Genomic DNA, 18,689 nt, shown 5'->3' on the forward strand with positions numbered 1-18,689 from the left:
AGACTTGAATTTCTTTGCCGGCTTCCCTTGAATCCCCATAAATCTGTCTGATTATGACACAGGTGCAGCTGAGCTGTGGCAGGTGGGGGGGGGGCAGGAGGGGACCTGGTCCCAATCTCTTGGGTCACAGGTACTCTCATTTATCAGAGTTCTGTCGGAAGATGCTCTAAGAGCCAGGAACAAACCTCTTGTACGGTGTAGTCACACCCACCGTGTGCCACTGTCTAACTCCGGACATAATGGGATTCTAGATTGTCACCTTGAAGGGACCCTAAGGCATATTTATTCAAGTGGGATATGGGGGCCACCTGCAGAATCACAAGTGGTTTTGTGTTTGTTCCTGGGCTCCACTACTGAATCACAACCTGCGTCTTAAACAAGAGTCCCTGATGAGCCAGACGTCACGTATGAGAGAGAGCGGAATGCCACCCCCTCCTCTGGCCCGTTTTCATCACGCCCCCAGCGTGCTGTCCTGCCTGCTACTTTTCGGGGCCGGGGGTCCCCAGAAGGAAAAACACCTCAGACATACATGCATCTAGATGTGTGTCCTTTCTCCAGCCCCATGAGCTTCACGGGGGATGGAGTACCTGCTGTAGCCTGTCCCTTAGAGAAGGAGAGCCAGCTTGAAAAATAGGAGTCAGGGTCAAGTCAGGTCACAGCAAATGCGGCGGTGGTCAAAAGTCTGCGTAACCCAAGATTCCAAGTCTGAAACGGGTGGCCTGACAATGTGAGAGACGTTTGATGGGGAGGCCCCTTTGAGAGGGAGGAAGCGATGTTGGCTTTAAACCCGTCCGCAGGAGGAGCCTGGCCTCTGAGTCCACTTGAGAACATGAAGAGCCCCAGGTAGAGCAGAGAGCAGTGGGCTGGAACCACAGCACGAATGTGGCTAGCTGTGTACCTTTTGGCAAGTCTGCTGACCTCTCTGGGCGGTGACTTCCTTGTTTGCAAAAAGTAAAGGATGCTGATGAAGTGTTCAGGAGGAAAATATACCAATATCTGCAGCTTATTTAAAAGTGCGTAAAGAAAGGTGAGATTGGTGGATGATAGATGGATGGAGATGCAACAAAGGAGGAGCAGTAAACTGTGAATCATAGAGCCTAGATGGCGGGTAGATAGGTGTTCATGGCAAACCTTTTCAACATTCCTCTGTGTTTGAAAATGTCATACGAAGACACTCGAGAAAACGAAAATGGGTAAAAAGAGCTAAAATGGACATTAGAGATGATTTCATGGATGATGAAACTGAGGCCAGAGAAGGCAACTAGGAGGAGAGGCAGAACCAAGGCTGCCTGTGCCCTGTCTCTGGCTCATGTGCGGTTCCCTCTACCTCATTGTCCCCAGGACCCTTGGGCGCATGGCCGGGTGCCAGTGAGGTGATGCCTCTGAAAACAGGCCAAGTGTTTTGGAACCTGAATTTTATGAGACTTAAATGGGTGTTGCATGAAAAAAAAAAGGGTCAAATAGGGTTGGGGGCTATTGGCCTAAACAACTTTTTTTACTGCGGGACTTGTCAGAGCCTTGAATGTACTAATGTCTATTGAAAAATCTCTAAGAGAAATTTGTAGCGTTTTCCAAACAAACTTAAGCACAAAAGCCGCCCCCCTCCTTTTTCTGAGGACTTAGTTCTGGATAACACCCTTGGGAAAAGCATCCCTAAAGAATGTAAGATTTCTGGGGGTTTTGTTGTTGTTGTCTTGCTGCTGAGGGTAGGTGGGCAGGAGGTGGGACATATCCTTTCCATTGCCGTTTATTTCCATTTTATTTCCATGGTGAGTCCACATGTGCTCGAATGGGGCCTTATGCCATCATCACATCTGCGGGGCTGAGGGTGTACATGCCAAGAGGCAGTGCCAGGGGCTCCGTGTCTGAGCCAAAGGGGAGCTTTGAACCCAGGCCCTGCCCTCAGTGGTGCCCAGGGAGTATCACCTTCTCCTTCTAGCCCAGCGGCCATTTTCTTCTGTGGGTGACCACTGGCTGGCCCAGGGGCAACAGAAATCAATGGGAAATAATCTCCCAAGGAACAGATACCCAGCAAACAAGAATTCCAAGAGAAACCAAAATCTGGTTCTTGCATTTGGCTGAGAGAAGGGCTAACCAGCTTGCCCCTCCTGCTTCTCAGGGCAGGGAAATATATTTTTGGAGCTGGTCAGGACACGCACCCACCTTATGGACACATGCAAAACACAGCATTTCCCAGATGCAGCCGGAAACCCTTTATTGGAGCCACCCTGCTAACGCCAGCAGTCACTGGTGGTTTCCTGGTGGGGAGGGGGTGCGTCCAGGTGGGAGCTGAGGGCTGGGTTATGCCGTTACAGTACAAGTGAATGCAAAGATTTGCGGTAGCTGCCTCTTAGCCAATGATCTTCCCGGCACCCGGTCATGGGGGCATTGTGGTGGGGCAGGGGGCAGAGGGAAGGCCAGTGCACTTCCGTGGCGGGCTGTCTTTTCTCTCCGGCTTCCCTACTCTGTGTGCTCCCATCTTGGGGGGAAGCAGCAGTCCCCAAGGAGAAAGAGCTTGCCGGCAGCCCCGCAGAGCCCTGCGGTGGGGCCAGCCCGGCCGGGCTACCCTGCCCCGCCACCCCTGCCGCCCACCCGGCCTCACACTTCTTTCCGCAGCATCACCTTGATGTTGCTGCAGACCTGGCCCAGGGCAGCGAAGAGCGGGTTGCAGAAGGTGCGGATGCAGAGCGAGTAGATGTGGCTGATGCACTGGATCTCGATCAGGTAGCTCTTGATGCAGGGCACCACCGCCCAGATGTGGCAGAAGGAGATGCAGGCGAACAGGAAGCCCCAGAGCAGGGCCAGCGGGACCCCCAGCAGCGTGGACAGCAGGCGGTAGCACCAGTACTTGGAGACGGTGAAGGTGGTGTAGCTCACCTTCCACACGCCATCAAAGCTGTAGGTGCCCACGGGCTCCGCGATCACGTCTTCGAAATCCACCTGCAGGGGTGGGAGGGGGAACCCTCAAGTCACAGCAGCCACCCGCTCCTCAAGCGTCAGAACCCCCTGGGGGGCTTGTTAAACCAGGCGGCTGGGCCCCACCCCCTGGGATTCTGACCCCGGTGAGCCCAGGGTGGGGCCTGAGATCCTGCGTTTCTGACAAGTCCCGAGTGGTGCTGGTGCTGTCCCAGAGCAGTGAGGCACAGGAGCCGGTCCACTTCTCTCTGTCGTGGGTGGATCAGAGGCCCCCAGGAGCTGAGTAACTTACTTAAAGAAACTAAGTTAGAGGCAGGCCACGAGCTGTGGCTCTGAAATTCTATTATTTTGTGATCCTAGGGAATTGGACAGTCAGTCATCCTGAAAAAATGTACCAGGTGCCTGCCGATAGGATGCTGAACAGGCAAAGTTTCCCGCCCTCCTGGAGCTTACAGCAGGCGCTTACACCACAGCGACCAGTGCTCCGGTAAGGGAAGGACAGGCCGTGCGCACCCACAGGGTGACATTTAACTTCGCCTGGGTGTGAGGCTTCCTGGAGGAGGTGACATCTAGCTAAGCTGATAACCTAGAGGTAGCCAGGGGGAGGGAGGAGTTGTGGGCTGGAAAAGAGCGTTTGGGGCACCAGCTGCTATGACCCAGTGGGATAGACAGTGTGTGCTCTTGGGGAGATGTAGGTGCTTCTGGAAGGCCAAGCGCAGGCCCAGGCCGGAGGGAGGCTGGAGAGGCCAGGTGGGGCAGGCATGGGGGCTTGAGTGCAATGAGAGCCACGGAGGGCTTTTGCACATGGTGTGGCTCGGCTGGATCTGAGCTTTTTTTCAGTTGAGGTATAATTGACATCTAACATTATATTCATTTCAGGTGTTCAACATAATGATTTGATTTTGTATATGTTGGGAAATGATCACCGCACTGAGTGTAGTTAACACGTGTCGCCACACATAGTTACGTATTTGTGTGTGTGTGTGTGTGTGTGTGATGAGACCTTTTATTGACTACTCTCTTAGCACCTTTTAAATAGACGCTACATACAGTATTGTTAACTGTAGTCACCACGCTCTACTTTACATCCCCAGGACTTACTTGTCTTATAACTGGAAGTTTGCACCAGTTGAGCCCCTTCACCCAGTTCACCACCCCTCTCCCCGCCTCTGGAAACCACCAGCCTGTCCTCTGCATCTCTGATCTGAGTTTTGAGTGGCTCATTCTGGCTGCCGCAGCTGGGGTGGTCAGTGGAGTGGATGTGAGGATGCACATGGGGGGCGAGTTGGGAGCCGTCGCTGAATCCCGCCCGGTTTGGGGTCATGGAGGTGGTTAGAGGGAGGGGCAGCGGCCTGAGAGCTGTGTTAGGATCCGGCACGTGGTGAGGCGAGGGCCACGTCATCCTGGCTGGTGGAGGCATCTGGTACCTGAGCGCAGCACCCGTGGAGGACACAGGCTTTGCTCTCCCCACGCTGGTCCTGCAGTGACCTCAGACCCTCCTCTGCCACTGCCCACCCCTTCCCTCCTTTGCAGCTGCGAGGAACGTGGGCCTTCAGAGAATCCTGCTCACGCATCCCGCTGAAATGGTGACTGAGGCCCCATTTGGGAAGACGGAAAAAATACAAAAGATTGCTTTCAGCCAAGTCACTTAACTTTTCGTTAATCCCTGCTGTGCATTAAGCACCGTCATAGCTACTTTCTCGTGTGTGATTTCATTTAGTGGCACTGAGCCTTAGCTGTCTTGTCTGTAACATGGGGGCAGTGTGTTCCTGGGCTGTTTTCATAGTAGTTGGTTGAATGAATGCATGAATGGATCAGACTAATTGGTGGGGGGAGTGGGGACCAGTGATGTCAGAGCTCAAACTTCAACTCTCAAGTGAACCATTTTCCCACTTTTTGGGGGGAAGGGGATCCTCTCTATGCATAAAGTTATTATTAAAATTACTTTCTCTTATAACATAGCCACATTGCAGAAAATTAAGGGAATAGCAAAAACAAAACACAAGCATCTCCCACTTGTATTTCTCTAGTACTAAAATTATTATTGCTTTGGTGTTTTTCTTTCCAGTGTAACTCTCTTGGTGGCGGGGAGTGGACATGACCATGTTGTATGTCCAGTGTTGAGCCCTGTTTATCTCGTGTGGCTGGATTCTGAGCTCCTGTGCCAGGCCTCAGATCCCTGGGTCCCCCCGGAGACAGCTGAGGATGCAGCCCCACCCTGGGCGTGGTATGTTGATGGGGAGCAAAGTTCACGGAGTGAGATTTCAGGCTGCAGACCGATGTTCAAAAGCCTACTTGGGTGGTCAGAGGTCCTTCCAGGACCCGCTCGTAAATCTCAACCTCCAGCTTTCTCTCTGCAGGGGTTTAGCGGAGGTTGCATAACCTGTCATATGGCCCCCTGGATGGAAGGGAAGGGCTGGAAGAAAGAATATGAATATGGTCCTCATCTCCTTGGAGGGATGGCACTTCTTCCTGGAGGGCTTCTTGGAGGTGGAGGTGTTGGCTGGCTGGGAATTTGGGGGACGGGGGGTTTGGAGGCAGAGATGCAGGAGTAGTGTGCTGGATGTTTGGAAAAGAAGGCCCAAGTTGCTTGGGGAACGTCCCATGGCTTTGGAGAGTGGATGGAAAGGGCTGGCATCTTTCTACATCTGGTCTATATGGGCAGAAATCCAGAGTTGCTGTTGCTTTCAGATCCAAGAAGCTGGGGACTGTAGGCCCTGGGGGACCATTCCAACGTTGACCTGGTACATGCACCATGATTGTGGAGATTCAGTCAAACCCCCAGGGCCTGGATCCTGCCGACTGAGGTGTTCTGACCTCTGCAGCCCGCCCCTCCCCTATCGTGGCCGTGCCCGGCCTGTGCCTGATGCCTTCTAGCACCCGGGCTGGGCTCTGGATCCTGCTGTGGCCCCAGGAACTTGGGCAGCTGAGGGAGGCCTTTGGGCGGAGGCGTGCTCCCTGCCTTTATCCAGCAGGCTCTCCCTCCTTCCTCCTCTCTCCCATTCGCGCCTGGGGCCTCTACTGCCCCTCCTGTGACTGTTCCTTAGGACCATGTCTCCCCACTCACAGGTGACCCAGCCCTGCCTCCTCACGTCCAGCTGGGCAGACAGGTGCATCTGGGCGTCCTGATTCTCATCTAAGGTCTTCACGCGGCCCCAGCCAGGGTCAGACCCCGGACCCCGAGGCAGATGCCGGCTCTCAGGGAGGGTGACTGTCCCCTCTGAGGTCTGGTCCTTGTTGGCCAGAGAGACCTGCCCCAGGGCAGGGCCCCCAGCCCCTTCTTCGCAGCCACGCACTCTGCTCCAAGCAGTCTGCAATTCCCCCGCCCCTCGGCAGCCCAGCCTGCTTTGTTCACTTATTTCAGGATATTCCTCCATTCAGCACGTTTGATGATTTGTGTCTGGCCTCTAAGAGGCGACAAAGTGGAAAAGAGCCCTTGACTGAAGTCACACTGCTGAGGTTTGCGTCCAGCTCTGCCTCTTATTGGCTCTGTGACCTTCAGCAAGTGTCTTAGCTTTCCTATGCCTCGTTTTCCTAGATTGATTTCATTAGGTTTATCGGAGGATTGAATAAGATACGACATGTAAATTCTCAGAACGTTGCCTGGCACAGAATCCCTGATCACTAATTGTTAGCTGCTCGTGGCTGTTACAGAGCGCTTTCTTCAGTGGGAAGCTAGGGTCCCAAAGGTGGGTTTGCACACCAGTGCAGTTGCTGATCTGATGAGTGACTTTGGCAGATAACCTCTTTGAGCTTCATTTCCTCAACTGTAAAATGTGTTTGCTACTTCTTACAACCTTGTTATGAAGAATAGAAGTAATTTCTTTTCCATCCATCCATTTCCCACCATCTGTTCATTTACCCATCCATCTATCCATTCTTCCGTCCATCCACCCACCTATCTGTCCATCCATGGATCCATCAATCTATCCATATGCATCCATCCATTCATATCCATCTACCCATTTATCGGCCTATCTATCTATCCATCCATCCTCTTATCCATCCATCCATATCCATCCACCAATTCATATCCATCCATCCATTCATCCAAACAAATATTTATTAAGCACCCACTCTGTGCTAGGCACACCTCCTCTTGGGCAATGCTTTGTACAATGCATGGTAGGTGCCCAGTGACAGTAATCGTTTGTTCAATTGCTCTGAAGTTCCTATGAAAATATATCTCAGAAAAGCTGTTGACACCCAGATCGTAAGTACGACAGTTCCCCAGCCTACCTGGTCACAAATGTGTGTGTGCGTGCGTACTCAGCCTGCGCTGGTAAGATGGATGGGGTCCTCTTTTCCCTCTTTTTCTGCTTATGGTAATAATCCTGCCCCCAAGGATCTCTCTGTTGTCTTTCAATCTTTTTTTTTTTTTTTTTTGCACAAGGCAGAAGCTGTTGTTGCTGGCATTTGAATTATTTCCAGTAATTGCCTTGGGCACTGTGCACAGGGCAACTGCTCCGTTGTCTGTGAATGCGAAAATGTGCTCTCAGAGGGACGGGTCGTCCTGGGAGGAGGCGGCCGTTCCTAATCGGGACTGAGCACTGAGACTGCTCTCTGGTCACCGCACTAGTTTGGGGAGATATTTATAAGACCCGGCTCAGGCAGCCCTAGGCAGACGCGCCAGTGTATCAGAGGCGCAAGGTGACTTCACTTCTTAATTCGTTTCCGGCAGTGGAGGGGAGATGGCTGCTTCTGCGAGTGTGCGGCAGGGGGCTTGGGCCCTGGGCGGAGCCGCAGGGCTCCGTGTGCAGCTGGAGGCGGGGCTGGCGGTGGGAGGGGGAGAAAGGGGCTGCTCGTAAGGTTGGTGCCCCCTTCTCTGGCATATTTATTTTTGGAACAGCAAGAGAGCCAGTTGATTAATCGGAACCGGCCAGCACCGCTCCCGCCGCCGTCCCCAAGAGGGCGGGGAAGCTGCAGGACAGCAGGGCCGGGCGCTGCCAGCGGGTGAGGGGGCGGCCAGACGCCACACCCCCTTCAAAAATGCCTCCCCCGCATTCCTGCGTGACTCAGTCCTTGGGCATCCAGGGCGCTGCGCAGTTCAGACAGGCGCTCTGTGGGTGGGGGGGAACGGCTCTAGGCCGGGGACAGATATCTGGGTCCAGTTTCCACTTGTCCATCGAGTCACTGTGTGATTTGGGGCCTGGTGCTTGCCCTCTCTGGGCCTCTGTTTTTTGTTTGTTTTCAGTTTTTTGTTTGTTTGCTTTAACTCTACCGAGAGGATTGGACCAACATCCCTAGTGACACGGAGTTAGTTTCAGAGTCAAGACCCAAAGGAGTGGCTTAGCTTTGTTGGGTCTTGGTTTTCTCACCTATTACCTTGCTATTTAAAGAGTGGTCCACAGCCACTGCCCCCTTCCCAACAAGGCAAGTACAGAAGTTGAGAGTAGGCATTCGGAAATAGTCACAGTGATTTGAGCCAATAATTTTATGTCTGTTGATTCTAATAATAATAAAAATTGGAGCTTACATTGTCAATGCCTATTTTTCACCTCATCTCTCTAGTAGTTAATCTTTATTAACTTTTGCAAACTATTGGTGTACAACAGATTGGAATAATAATAATAAAACTGGCCTTTCACCCAAATAGCCTGAGAAGCACTGGCCTGTAAAGTTAAAGCTAAAATGAGGTGATAGCTGTAGAATAGCTGAGAAATGACAAAGCTCTGCTTCATGTGTTATAATTGGTAATAACGTGAAAAGATGCTCAACATCACTAATGATCAGAGATATGCAAATCAAAAGTACAATGAAGTATCACCTCACATCAGTCAAAATGGCCATCATCAAAAAGTCTACAAACAATAAATGCTGGAGAGGGTGTGGAGAAAAGGGAACCCTCCTACCCTGCTGGTGGGAATGTGAATTGGCAACAGCCACTATGGAGAACAGTATGGTAGTCCCTTAAAAAACTAAAAATAGTGCTACCATATGATCCAGCAATCCCACTCCTGGGCATATATCTGGAGAAAACCATAATTTGAAAAGATACATGTACCCCAGTGTTCACTGAAGAACTGTTTACAATAGCCAGGACATGGAAGCAACGTAAATGCCCATCAACAGAGGAATGGATAAAGAAGATATGGTACATATATATTGATACAATAGTATATTACTCAGCCATAGAAAAGAACAAAACGATGCTATCTGCAGCAACATGGATGGACCTAGAGATTGTCATACTGGGGGAAGTAAGTCAGACCCAGAAAGACAAATACCATATGATATCGCTTATATGTGGAATGTAAAAAAATGGCACAAATGAACCTATTTACAAAACAGAACTAGAATCACAGATGTAGAAAACAATCTTATGGTTACCAAGGGGGAAAGGGGGCAAGGGATAAATTGGGAGGTTGGGATTGACATATACATACTACTATATATAAAACAGGTAGCTAATAAGGACCTACTGTATAGCACAGGGAACTCTACTTAATAGTCTGTAATGACCTATATGGGAAAAGAATCTAAAGAAGAGTGGATGTGTGTATATGTATAACTGATGCACTTTGTTGTACACCTGAAACTAACACAACATTGTAAATCAACTGTACTCCAAAAAAATTAATTTAAAAAAATAGAATTCTATACAATCTGGGGTAACCATAGTAACGCCCACAATTTGGCCCTTGTAGGTGTCGGTTTCTGGCCATGTGTCTTATATCCAGCATTTCGCCCAGCCTGTAAGGGACAAACAGGGGTGGAGCCCACGTTGACCTGACATCAAAGCCTGAGCCTGAATTTCCCCTGCTGTCTCCCTGATCAGGGTCATCGCAGGACCGGGGACCTCAGCAGGAGGTGAGGCAAGAACGCAACACAGGCTGGTTCTGAGGGCAGGAAGAGGGGAGCCAGGGATTAGTGGGATCTTGGGGTCCAGGGCATCCTACAGGGGGTGCCTGGGGCACCTGGCCTGGAGGTAAGGACACTTGGGTTCATATAAAGGAACTGTGAAGAGACCAAGATAATGGAGGGTGACCGGGGTGGTGGGGGGGGTGAAGAGAAGGGATCCACCAGAGGAGCCCCCATCAGATCTCAGCGAGCCTTGTCCTTGCCCGTCTCTTCCTTTCCCTCCCTGCCCCCTTAGTCTCTGCCTTCGGGAAGGCTGGTGCGGTGGACTGGAGAGCAGTAGGAATGGCCCTGGGTTGAGTTGTAGGCTTGGCTGTGCACCAGCTTCTGGGGGGAGGTTAGCTAGTCTCCAAACATGACCCCAGATTGGTCATGCCTCTCAGCACACAGTCTCAGCCCATAGCGAGCCTGGGCTTGCCCTGTGACGCGCTTTAACCACCAGAATGCTGTAGAGGAGATGCTGCATGAGAGGCCGCCAGCGAGACCAGCAGAGCTGCCCAACTGAGGCTGCGCAGCCCACAGAACTGAGAGAGCCTCAAAGGCTTGCTGCTTTAAGCCATCGAGTTTTAGGGCGATTTGTCACGCAGCAGTGGATAACTGATACGCTGTGTCTTTAGGGGTAACTGGTGACAACTCTGGACTACAGGTTTACCTTCTATAGGACAAGGGGGACTTGTTTGTACTTTAAAGTACAAAACATTCACCGGCCCTGCCTCATAAGATTTCTGGTGGCAGGGCCCAGAAATCTGCATTTTCACAAGCTCCCCAAAAAAGTGGACGTTTTTAAAAACTCTAGTTGATACACAGGAGTCCCCATAACACTGAGTTTGTAAATACCTCAGTGTGAGTTAATCCAGGGTATAGCCCTTCTTAGAGGTACTTGCCAGGGGTACTTTCCAAAATGAAGGAATTGCCAATGTGGAATGCCTGGCAGGTCATGACCGTTCCTAATTCAGCCTCAACCTGCCCCTTCTGCCTCCTCTCCCACAAATTCCCTTTCAGATGCTCCTAGTCCCATTGTTCGCCTGCAGACAGCATAGCAAAGAGGTTTCGCCTGTGTGCCAACTCAGCCTAGCTGATGGTTCATGGCTTCCTGGAAACGTGCTGTGATCCATTAGTAATGTCTGCCACGGACACAGGCAGGGCAGTGGCAATACCCGTTCCTCACGTTTTCCGACTCTGCCCAGCATTCTTCTCTACGTTGTGGCCTTTGCTTATTTTGTTCCCTCTTCTTGGAAAGCCTGGTGCCCCCTTTCCACATTTTACATTTTTCTTATTATCTATGCACCTTGGATACCACCTCTCCATGAGGCTGGTGCCTGATTTTCCCAGGTGAAAGTAATGTCTTCCTCCTTCCCGTGACCCTTCATCTGGCACTGATTTAAGGCATTTAGCACCTCCTCCAGTGCATTCTCATTTTTTCTAGTCTCATCTTCTCTGTCTGTTGGAATTCTTGGATTCTTGGAATCTGTTGGATTCTTCTCAAGAGGAAGCACCAGGTCAGTTTCATCTTTGTGAAACAGGGTGTCCAGATGGGCCCACACTGGCAGCAGAGTTTGGAGACCTTGGGGGAAGGAGGGTTACTGGGTCTTCTGAGTGTTTGTTAGCCTAAGCTGAGAGGCAAAAGGTGCTGTCTCTGTGCTTTTCTGAAGGGGGAGGGTCTTGTGGCAGATGTGGGTTGGAGGTAGGTGGGAACTAGTGTGATGGGCTGGGGCCAGGTCTCTCCCTCCACCCTGTTTGAAGGGGCCCGCTCTGAGTGCCTGAGGGGAGAGTGGTTGAAACCAGAAGCTGAAGGACCTGCCTGACGCTTGGTTCAGGTGTCCCTCCTCTAGGGCCCGGCTGCCTAAGTGTGAGTTGGGGAGGGGGAGGGGTGTCGATGAGAAAGCCCTGAGACCTCTCACAAATAACTGGTGGACTTTGGGGTGGGAGTGGGGGCCTGCAGTAATGCACGGGGAAGGGGCTGGAGGCTTTGCAATCTGGGTCTGAAGGGAATGGTGTCCTCACTGGCCAGCTGGAGTGCCAGGGACCGATGGCTTCCTTTCCCTCCCCCCGAGAGCCTAGCATGGGCCCTACGCGCAGTGGGTCTCACTTGCTCATTGCCATGTCGTCTGCGACAGCACAGTGCCTGGAACGGAGCAGGCGCTCAGGAATGACTCGTGGAATCGATGTTCCATGAGTGGTGGTGATGGTGGGGGTGAAGGGAATGAGGCGAGCCTCCCCTCTGCCCAGGCCCAGCCCGGAGCTTGGAGACTACAGTCAAGTCTGCTGGGCTGTGCGGGGCTCTCCCTCTGCTGTTGGCACTCACTTTCCAGCCTGGGTTCAAGGGTAGCACCAGGCCTTGCTCAGGGAAGTTTGGGAAAGTTTTGACTCTAGAAATCCAGAGGGAGCACCTCCTTCTGCTGAGGGTCAAATCCAAGGACCCGGTGGGCGCGTCTCCTGCTCTTCACCCTTATCTTTTCTGTGTGAAACCTCAGCAGCTGGCGGTGGAGGGAACGGGTCTCCCTTTTCTCCACCCGGCCTCTGTCTACACTAGGGACTCAGGCCCAGAGAGGGAAAGGGATTTGCCCAGGGTCACACAGCAAGTTAGAGTCAGGACTGGGAATAGACTTGGGTCTCTGTAGCCTGTCTTATTCTACTGTCTTACGGCGTCATCCTCACACACGTGAAGCCTGTTACCACATGTGACACCACCCCGACGGGAGCCTGTCCAGCCTTCATCTTGGCCTGACCTTGTTTCTCTTCCTCTCCATCTCTGTCCCCCTCACCCCCTCGGTCCCTTGTCCTCCCCCCCCCCGCCCCCCGGTCCTTTCCCTGGTCGATGAAAGACATCCAGGTGACCCGAAGGCCAGCCTGTTCAGATGGACCTCTCTCAGCCACGCTCTCTCCCATTTCTTCCTTTTCTGCATTCTTTCACATCCCATTACACCAACCTGAAGTCTTCTTGAACCTGTCTGTGGTACTTATCTGGTTCTGTTTTAGAATCCCTGTTCTAAATTTCAAAACGTTTTCATCTCTCACTCATTAAAAATGAAAGAAAAAGTCAAATAAGTTCCCAAACCAGGGAATGTCCAGTAAATATACCAAATAATCATCTCCTCTCGACAAGAACATTTGTGGGCCTTTTGCTTCACCTTTGAGGCATGGTTTTCTGGGGCTCAGGGCCTCCAGGAGAGGGTAGCTCCCAGCCCCCTGGGAGGCTGCATAAGCAGCTGCATCTGTGTGGCCGCCCCCATCCCTCCCTTGGATTATAATCTGGGCCTCGAGCCTGGAGCCAGCTCGCTCCTGGCTCACTGGGACCCGAGAGCCTCTCTCCACTTGTCACCTGCTGCGGGATCCTGCAGAAAACACATTCTCCCTTAGGGTCCTCTTTTGCATTCCCGCAGCCAGCTAGGGCCCACCAGAGGGGAACCTGAGTGTCAGCGCTGGCCCTGGCTTAGCTCTCTTGTCCTGCAAGCTCCTCCAGGCTCCTAATCAGCTCACATTTGCACACCCTTGCTGTGTGCCAGGGACTCTGTTAGGCACTATCAAACCTCTTATCTCATGCAATCCTCTCGTTCTATTTCTATTGCACAGCGCTGCTCTGAGATCCATTTACCCCGGGGGAGTACATTATGCTCGTTTTACAGGGGGTCCAGTGTCATTGTTTTTAAGTAGAGGAATCTGGATTTGAAACCACATTTGTTAGTGTCAAGTCTGGGACCGTTCCCTCTAGATCACACTGCACAAACCACCACAAATACTGTTTGACATTTATATGGTGCTTTTCAGTTTGGAAAATTCATGCCCTAATTTTGCCGCACTTCCCAAACTGTGCTGTGATGACCCTCTCTGCACCACAAATGATATTTATAAATACAGTAATAGCATAATGTGAGCTGTTGCAGGGAAATGCCCTGAGTGAAGTGAGGGCACAGAGGAGGGAGCTCCTGATTGCTTGGAGGAGTTGGGGAAGGGCTTCCTGAGCAGGTGACGTTTGCATCAGGTCTCGAAGGCTGGGTGGGCATCCACCGCGTGGAGAATAGGAGGCCAGGTGCTGGCAAAGACACAGGAGTGTGTTCTGGTTGGTGTGGCCAGCTCCTGGCATGGGGGCTGGGGGTGGAAGAGGAAGGTGGGGGCCAGATGTGCTGGGGTTCGAATGCCATGGGGGGAAGTTAGACTCATCCAGCATGGGAGGTGTCCCCCTGAAGGTGACCACGCAGGGCTGTCCTTTAGAACGAGCCCTTAACCCCGCTGTCTAATCCAGTGGCCTTGAGCTATGTACGAGCACTTGACCTGTGGCTAGTGCAACTGAAGGATTCTAAAGCGTGTTTAGTTTTAATTAAAAATGTAAAAACTGATAGTTAATTCTGTGATTGGGAAACTTGTAAGAATGTTTGGCACAGCTTGGGTTTGTGAATCAATTTTCAACTGTTCATTTTATGAAATCTAGAGACAGAGGGATTCTCATAAAAACTTTGGAGTCTGAACTGAGATGCATCCCATGTCTCAGATACACACTAGATTTTGAAGATGAAGAAAGATTATACAGTTGTTCACCAGTAATTGTTTTGTAGTGATTACACGTTGAAATGATACTGTTTTGGACATATTGGCTTAAATGAGAAATATCATGAAAATTAATTTTACCTGTTTGTTTTTCCTTTTTAAAGTCATGGCTGCTAGAAAACTTAAAATGACATAGGGTGATTGTATAACGGGTCGCATTATATTTCTACTGGACACCGCTCCGCTGGTCTGTGATTCTGACGTATTCAGAGCACCCGGGAGGCCCCCACACCTGCCCTTTTAAAGGCCCTTCCAGTGACTTTGATGCTGGCTGGTGGGTACCCTGCCCCCAGGAATTCTGCTGTAGTAAGACCCCTGCGGCTGCCGGGTGGAGGCTGGACTGAGGGGTGGCCCTGGTGGGTACCCTGCCCCCAGGAATTCTGCTGTAGTAAGACCCCTGCGGCTGCCGGGTGGAGGCTGGACTGAGGGGTGGCCCTGAAGGCAGCCAGGCTGCTGATGGCATCGGGTGAGGAAAGAGCCCTGACTCAGGCATGGCCGCGGGGGAGACTCCCTGAAGGCAGGGTAACCATCATACAAGATTCCCTTTCAGGGGTCCCGGTGCCCTCTGAGAGGCCTCTGGCCTGGCCTGGCTGCTGGACCTGCGCCAGGCCAGGAGCAGGCATGAGTGCTGGGTACGGCCCCCCAGCCTGGGGCAGCGGGGGCCCCTGCGAGGGCCAGCAGCCCTGCTGGAAACCGCCCTCTGGGGATTAACCCTGCGCCCACTGTGGAGACCGCAAAATGCCCCTGGCATGGAAAGGGCCCAACTTGGCCACCTCGTCTGTCCCCAGCCGAGGGCCAGGAGCACATGGGAAGAGCTACAGAGTTGTAAAGTTTCCTTTGCGACTCGCCTGCCCCGCCCCGGTCGATGGTCCTGTATGTGCAGCTGATTCTTTGCTCTTGTTGACACTAAAGGCTCTTTGGGGGTACAAGCTGGTTTGTGGGGCGGGGTGGGGCGGTGGGTGGGATTTGGAGAAGACAGAGGAACAGGTCTCTTTTCAGGGAAGCCGATTGCGCGGGAGCAGAGCCTGCCCCTTCCAGCCCCAAGCTGACACCCTCCAGGCGGGGGGCGCCGGGGCAGGCCCTCGAGCCTACCTTCACTATGTCCTCGTTAATGTTCTTGGGGTCCCGGTTCACCAGGTCGATCTCCTTGAAGTGAATGTCCTTGACGATCTGGGCCTCCAGGTCTGTGTGCTCCTCGGCCATCATCGTGGAGCTGGGTGACCTGCGGGAGGAGATCGGAGCCGTGTGGCCAGCGGGGCTGAAAAGACCTGGGGCAGGGACACCAGTGTCCCCAGACTTGTGCCCCTGGTGGCTAAATAGGCCCCACCCAGCGTGCCGGCTGACAGCTGTCCCGCATAACTTCAGCCTGCCGCTGGCTGAAGGCTCCGGTGGCAGGCCTCCAAGCTAAAATTAAGACTGGAGCCCTGCAGGAAGGCCCAGCGCTCCTTAAAGGGGGCTGCACGGGCGCTGGGCCTCATGCACGAGCCAAGGGCCTGGTGTCTCCTGGTGCCCTCGTGGTCGGCTACTGCTGTGGGACCCTGGTATTTGCGTTTGGGCTCCTCTGGGAAGGGGGTGGGCTCAGCCCCCAGCTCAATCTCTTGCTGGGTGTGTGAGCTTGGGCACACCTCGCCTCTCCGGGCTGCCATGTCCCCACCTGTACAATGGGGCCATAATAATAACGATCGGGACTCTGCCTACCCTCGTGGAAAGGAGGAGATTAACTCGTGGGAGAAAAGGCTTCAGAACAGAAATGCTCTCTGGTGGGGATTCTCGTTGGAGCAGTTGGTACCTGCCCTGCTGTTTGGTGGCCTGAAGCAGGGCTGAGGTTTTTCCCACTTCTAAGGTCTCCCCTGGAGGGGTTGATGGACTGTGGTGTGGGGTAGGTCTGGGGCTGAGACTGGGGGGAGACCACCCTCCTCTGCCTTTTGATACCACGTGGAGGGGACCTGGAGTCCACGTTTCTGCCACCCTGCACCCTGTCCCCAGGGACAGCTTAGTGACAGCTTCCTGGATATCCATGGGCCCCAGACACAGCACGGGCATCGGTGGGGTTGCCCTCTCTTAGGTATCTGCTTAGTTTCCCTGCGTCCTCTTCCAGGTCAGCCATCACCCGAGGCCCCTGCCGCATGAAGGGTGACGGCTCTGAGTCTCCAGGGTCTGTGCGTCCATTCATCACTGACAGACTCATCTCTTTAGGATTTGCTAACAGCTAGGGATAAACAGACCTATCAGGTTAGGTCCCTCCCTGCCTTGGGGAGCCCACAGCCTAGGGGGACAGAGTGATCAGAAAATAAGTAACTGTAATACTGTGTGGCAAGTGGTGCATCAGAGTTATGTTACAAAGAACTTGCCTGAGAAGTCCGTAGGAGGCAATGACTTACTCTGAGGACATCAGGGAAGGCTTCCTGGAGGAGGTAGCTTTAGAGTAAGGTGTTGAAAGACAAGCAGGAGTTCACCACGTGGATCATTTCAGGTAGAAAGGCTGTAGGTGTCAGAGGACTGGTAGGAGCCAGAATGCTGAGAATTGTATAGTGGCTCAACCACATGTTGTCTGGGGGGTGAGGCAGGGGATAAGTCTTGACTCTGGCCTGGGTGTGAAGGATCTCAAATGTCATACTAAAGAGTATAGATTTTATCTAGAAGTGCTGGGAAGCCATTGAAGACTTCAAAACAGCAGAGGGTCTTTAGCAGATTTGCATGTGAGGAAGCTGATTGGAGCTGATTTGATTGGAGCTGTGTGAGGTTTGAGGCAGGAAGACTAATCAAAAAGCTGGAGATGATAAAGGCTCTATCAGTAACTGCGCTTGGCTACTCATAATAAAGATGCGAAATAATAGTGGCTTTTCCAAGGTAGGGGCTTTTTTTTTTTTTCCCCTCTCTCACATAATACAAATAGGTAGTTCAGAACTACTGTGGTGGCTCCGTGATGTCATCAGGCACCAGCCCTCCATCTTTCTGTTCTGCTATTCTCAAAGCTACCTCATAGGCACAATATGGTTGCTGCTCTTCCAGCCATCATATCTGAGTCTAAACAAGAAGAAAGAGAAAAGGGCAGGGCAGGAAAAGGCATCTGCCACCTGAGTCAGCTCCATTTGAAAGCTTTCCCAAAAGTCCCACTGGACAACTTCTGTTTGTTTCTCATTTGCCACCCCTCTTGGCAAAGAAGGCTAGGAAGTGTAGATATTCAGCTGAGCACAGTATCACTAAGGAAAACCATTGGCAACTAGATGTCACTGAATCTCTTAGGAATTGCCTTTTTTTTTTTTCATTCCTCTGCCTGGGACCCCAGGTGTTAGGGATAAGTACCTCCTCTTGCAAAGAGCCTGGGACAAAGAATGTTGCTGCTCGTGTTCATGTGGGATATGGCAGGAATCTGAGCCTGAGCTTGAGGTTTGTCCACTGCGAGACCAGATATATCTGGTGAAAAGCCGGGGCAGCTGGGGGAGCAGTATTGTCCGAAGGGATAAAGGAGCCACCTAGAAGAGACCCATCCTAAAGGAGAAGTGATGGTAACAGATAATAAGGATTATGGACGACTGCATTTTTCAAAGGTGGCCACATCTATGCTCTTACAATGGTACTGACCCTCCTTCCACCAAGAGATGGGTCTGTGTACCTCTCCTTTAATCTGGGCAAGGTTCAGGTTATTCTGACTCACAGAATACAGCAGCACTGATGCCCTGTGACTTCGGGACCAGGCTGTAAGAAGGATACAGCTTCCTGGCTCTCTCCTCCAGGATTCTTGCCCTTGGAACTCGGTTGCCATTCTGTGAGGAAGCCAAACTAGCTCATGGGGAGAGACCACATGCAAAGAACTGAGGCCCCCAGCTGTTAGCCAGCATCTACTGTCAGATGTGTGAGTGAATGAGGCTTTGGATGATTCCAGCCCCAGTCTTCAAGTCGCCCCTAAACCTTCATGCCTTCCAGCCGAAGCCCAGACATCATGGGCCCAGACAACAGACACAAGCTCTTCTCTCGGTGCCCTGAATATTCAAACCACAGAGTCCATGAACAGAAGACATTTTTAATGTCACTAAATTTGGGGGTAGCTTGTTTCACAGTCACAGTAACTGGAACACTGAGTAATAACAGTGATAACAGCAACTGCTGTCTGTGGAGGTTCTCTGTGAGCTGGTGCCAGGCCAAGGCACCCTTGGTGTGTGGGAGTTGGCTCATCTGTCATGGGAAGGGGCCGCTGCCTCGAGCCGGCCATCAGTGCTGAGACCTGAGGTTGTAGGGCAACTAAAGCACATTTTGGATTCCAGAGGAAGGAAATGCTGTGGGCTGAGGTGCCCAGGGAGTACTTTCTGAAGGTGGCAGCTCTTCGGCTGGATGATCAGAATCAGAGAGGGGCAGAGTGGAAAGAGGCA

At 52.1% G+C, this 18,689-nt stretch overlaps 1 protein-coding gene across 1 annotated transcript; it reads right to left on the reverse strand.

Annotated features, from left to right (window-relative positions):
* Positions 1-2,598: 2,598 nt before the first annotated feature.
* On the reverse strand, positions 2,599-15,525 carry CAV3 (caveolin 3). The gene is made up of 2 exons (XM_068558394.1): positions 15,412-15,525; positions 2,599-2,940 (listed from the first exon to the last, which is right to left on the reverse strand). The coding sequence occupies exons 1-2, from the start codon at positions 15,523-15,525 to the stop codon at positions 2,599-2,601; spliced, it is 456 nt and encodes a 151-aa protein (XP_068414495.1).
* Between the last annotated feature and the right edge of the window lie 3,164 nt (positions 15,526-18,689).

Source organism: Eschrichtius robustus, chromosome 12 (genome assembly GCF_028021215.1).
Source record: "Eschrichtius robustus isolate mEscRob2 chromosome 12, mEscRob2.pri, whole genome shotgun sequence".
Classification (NCBI taxonomy): domain Eukaryota; kingdom Metazoa; phylum Chordata; class Mammalia; order Artiodactyla; family Eschrichtiidae; genus Eschrichtius; species Eschrichtius robustus.

What these genes read in the sequence shown, in the direction of transcription:
- CAV3 (XM_068558394.1), bottom strand. Translation starts at nt 15,525, where the DNA reads ATGATGGCCGAGGAGCACACAGACCTGGAGGCCCAGATCGTCAAGGAC. An exon ending in TTAACGAGGACATAGTGAAG is followed by an intron (nt 2,941 to 15,411) that starts GTAGGCTCGAGG and finishes CCACCCCTGCAG; the next exon opens with GTGGATTTCGAAGACGTGAT.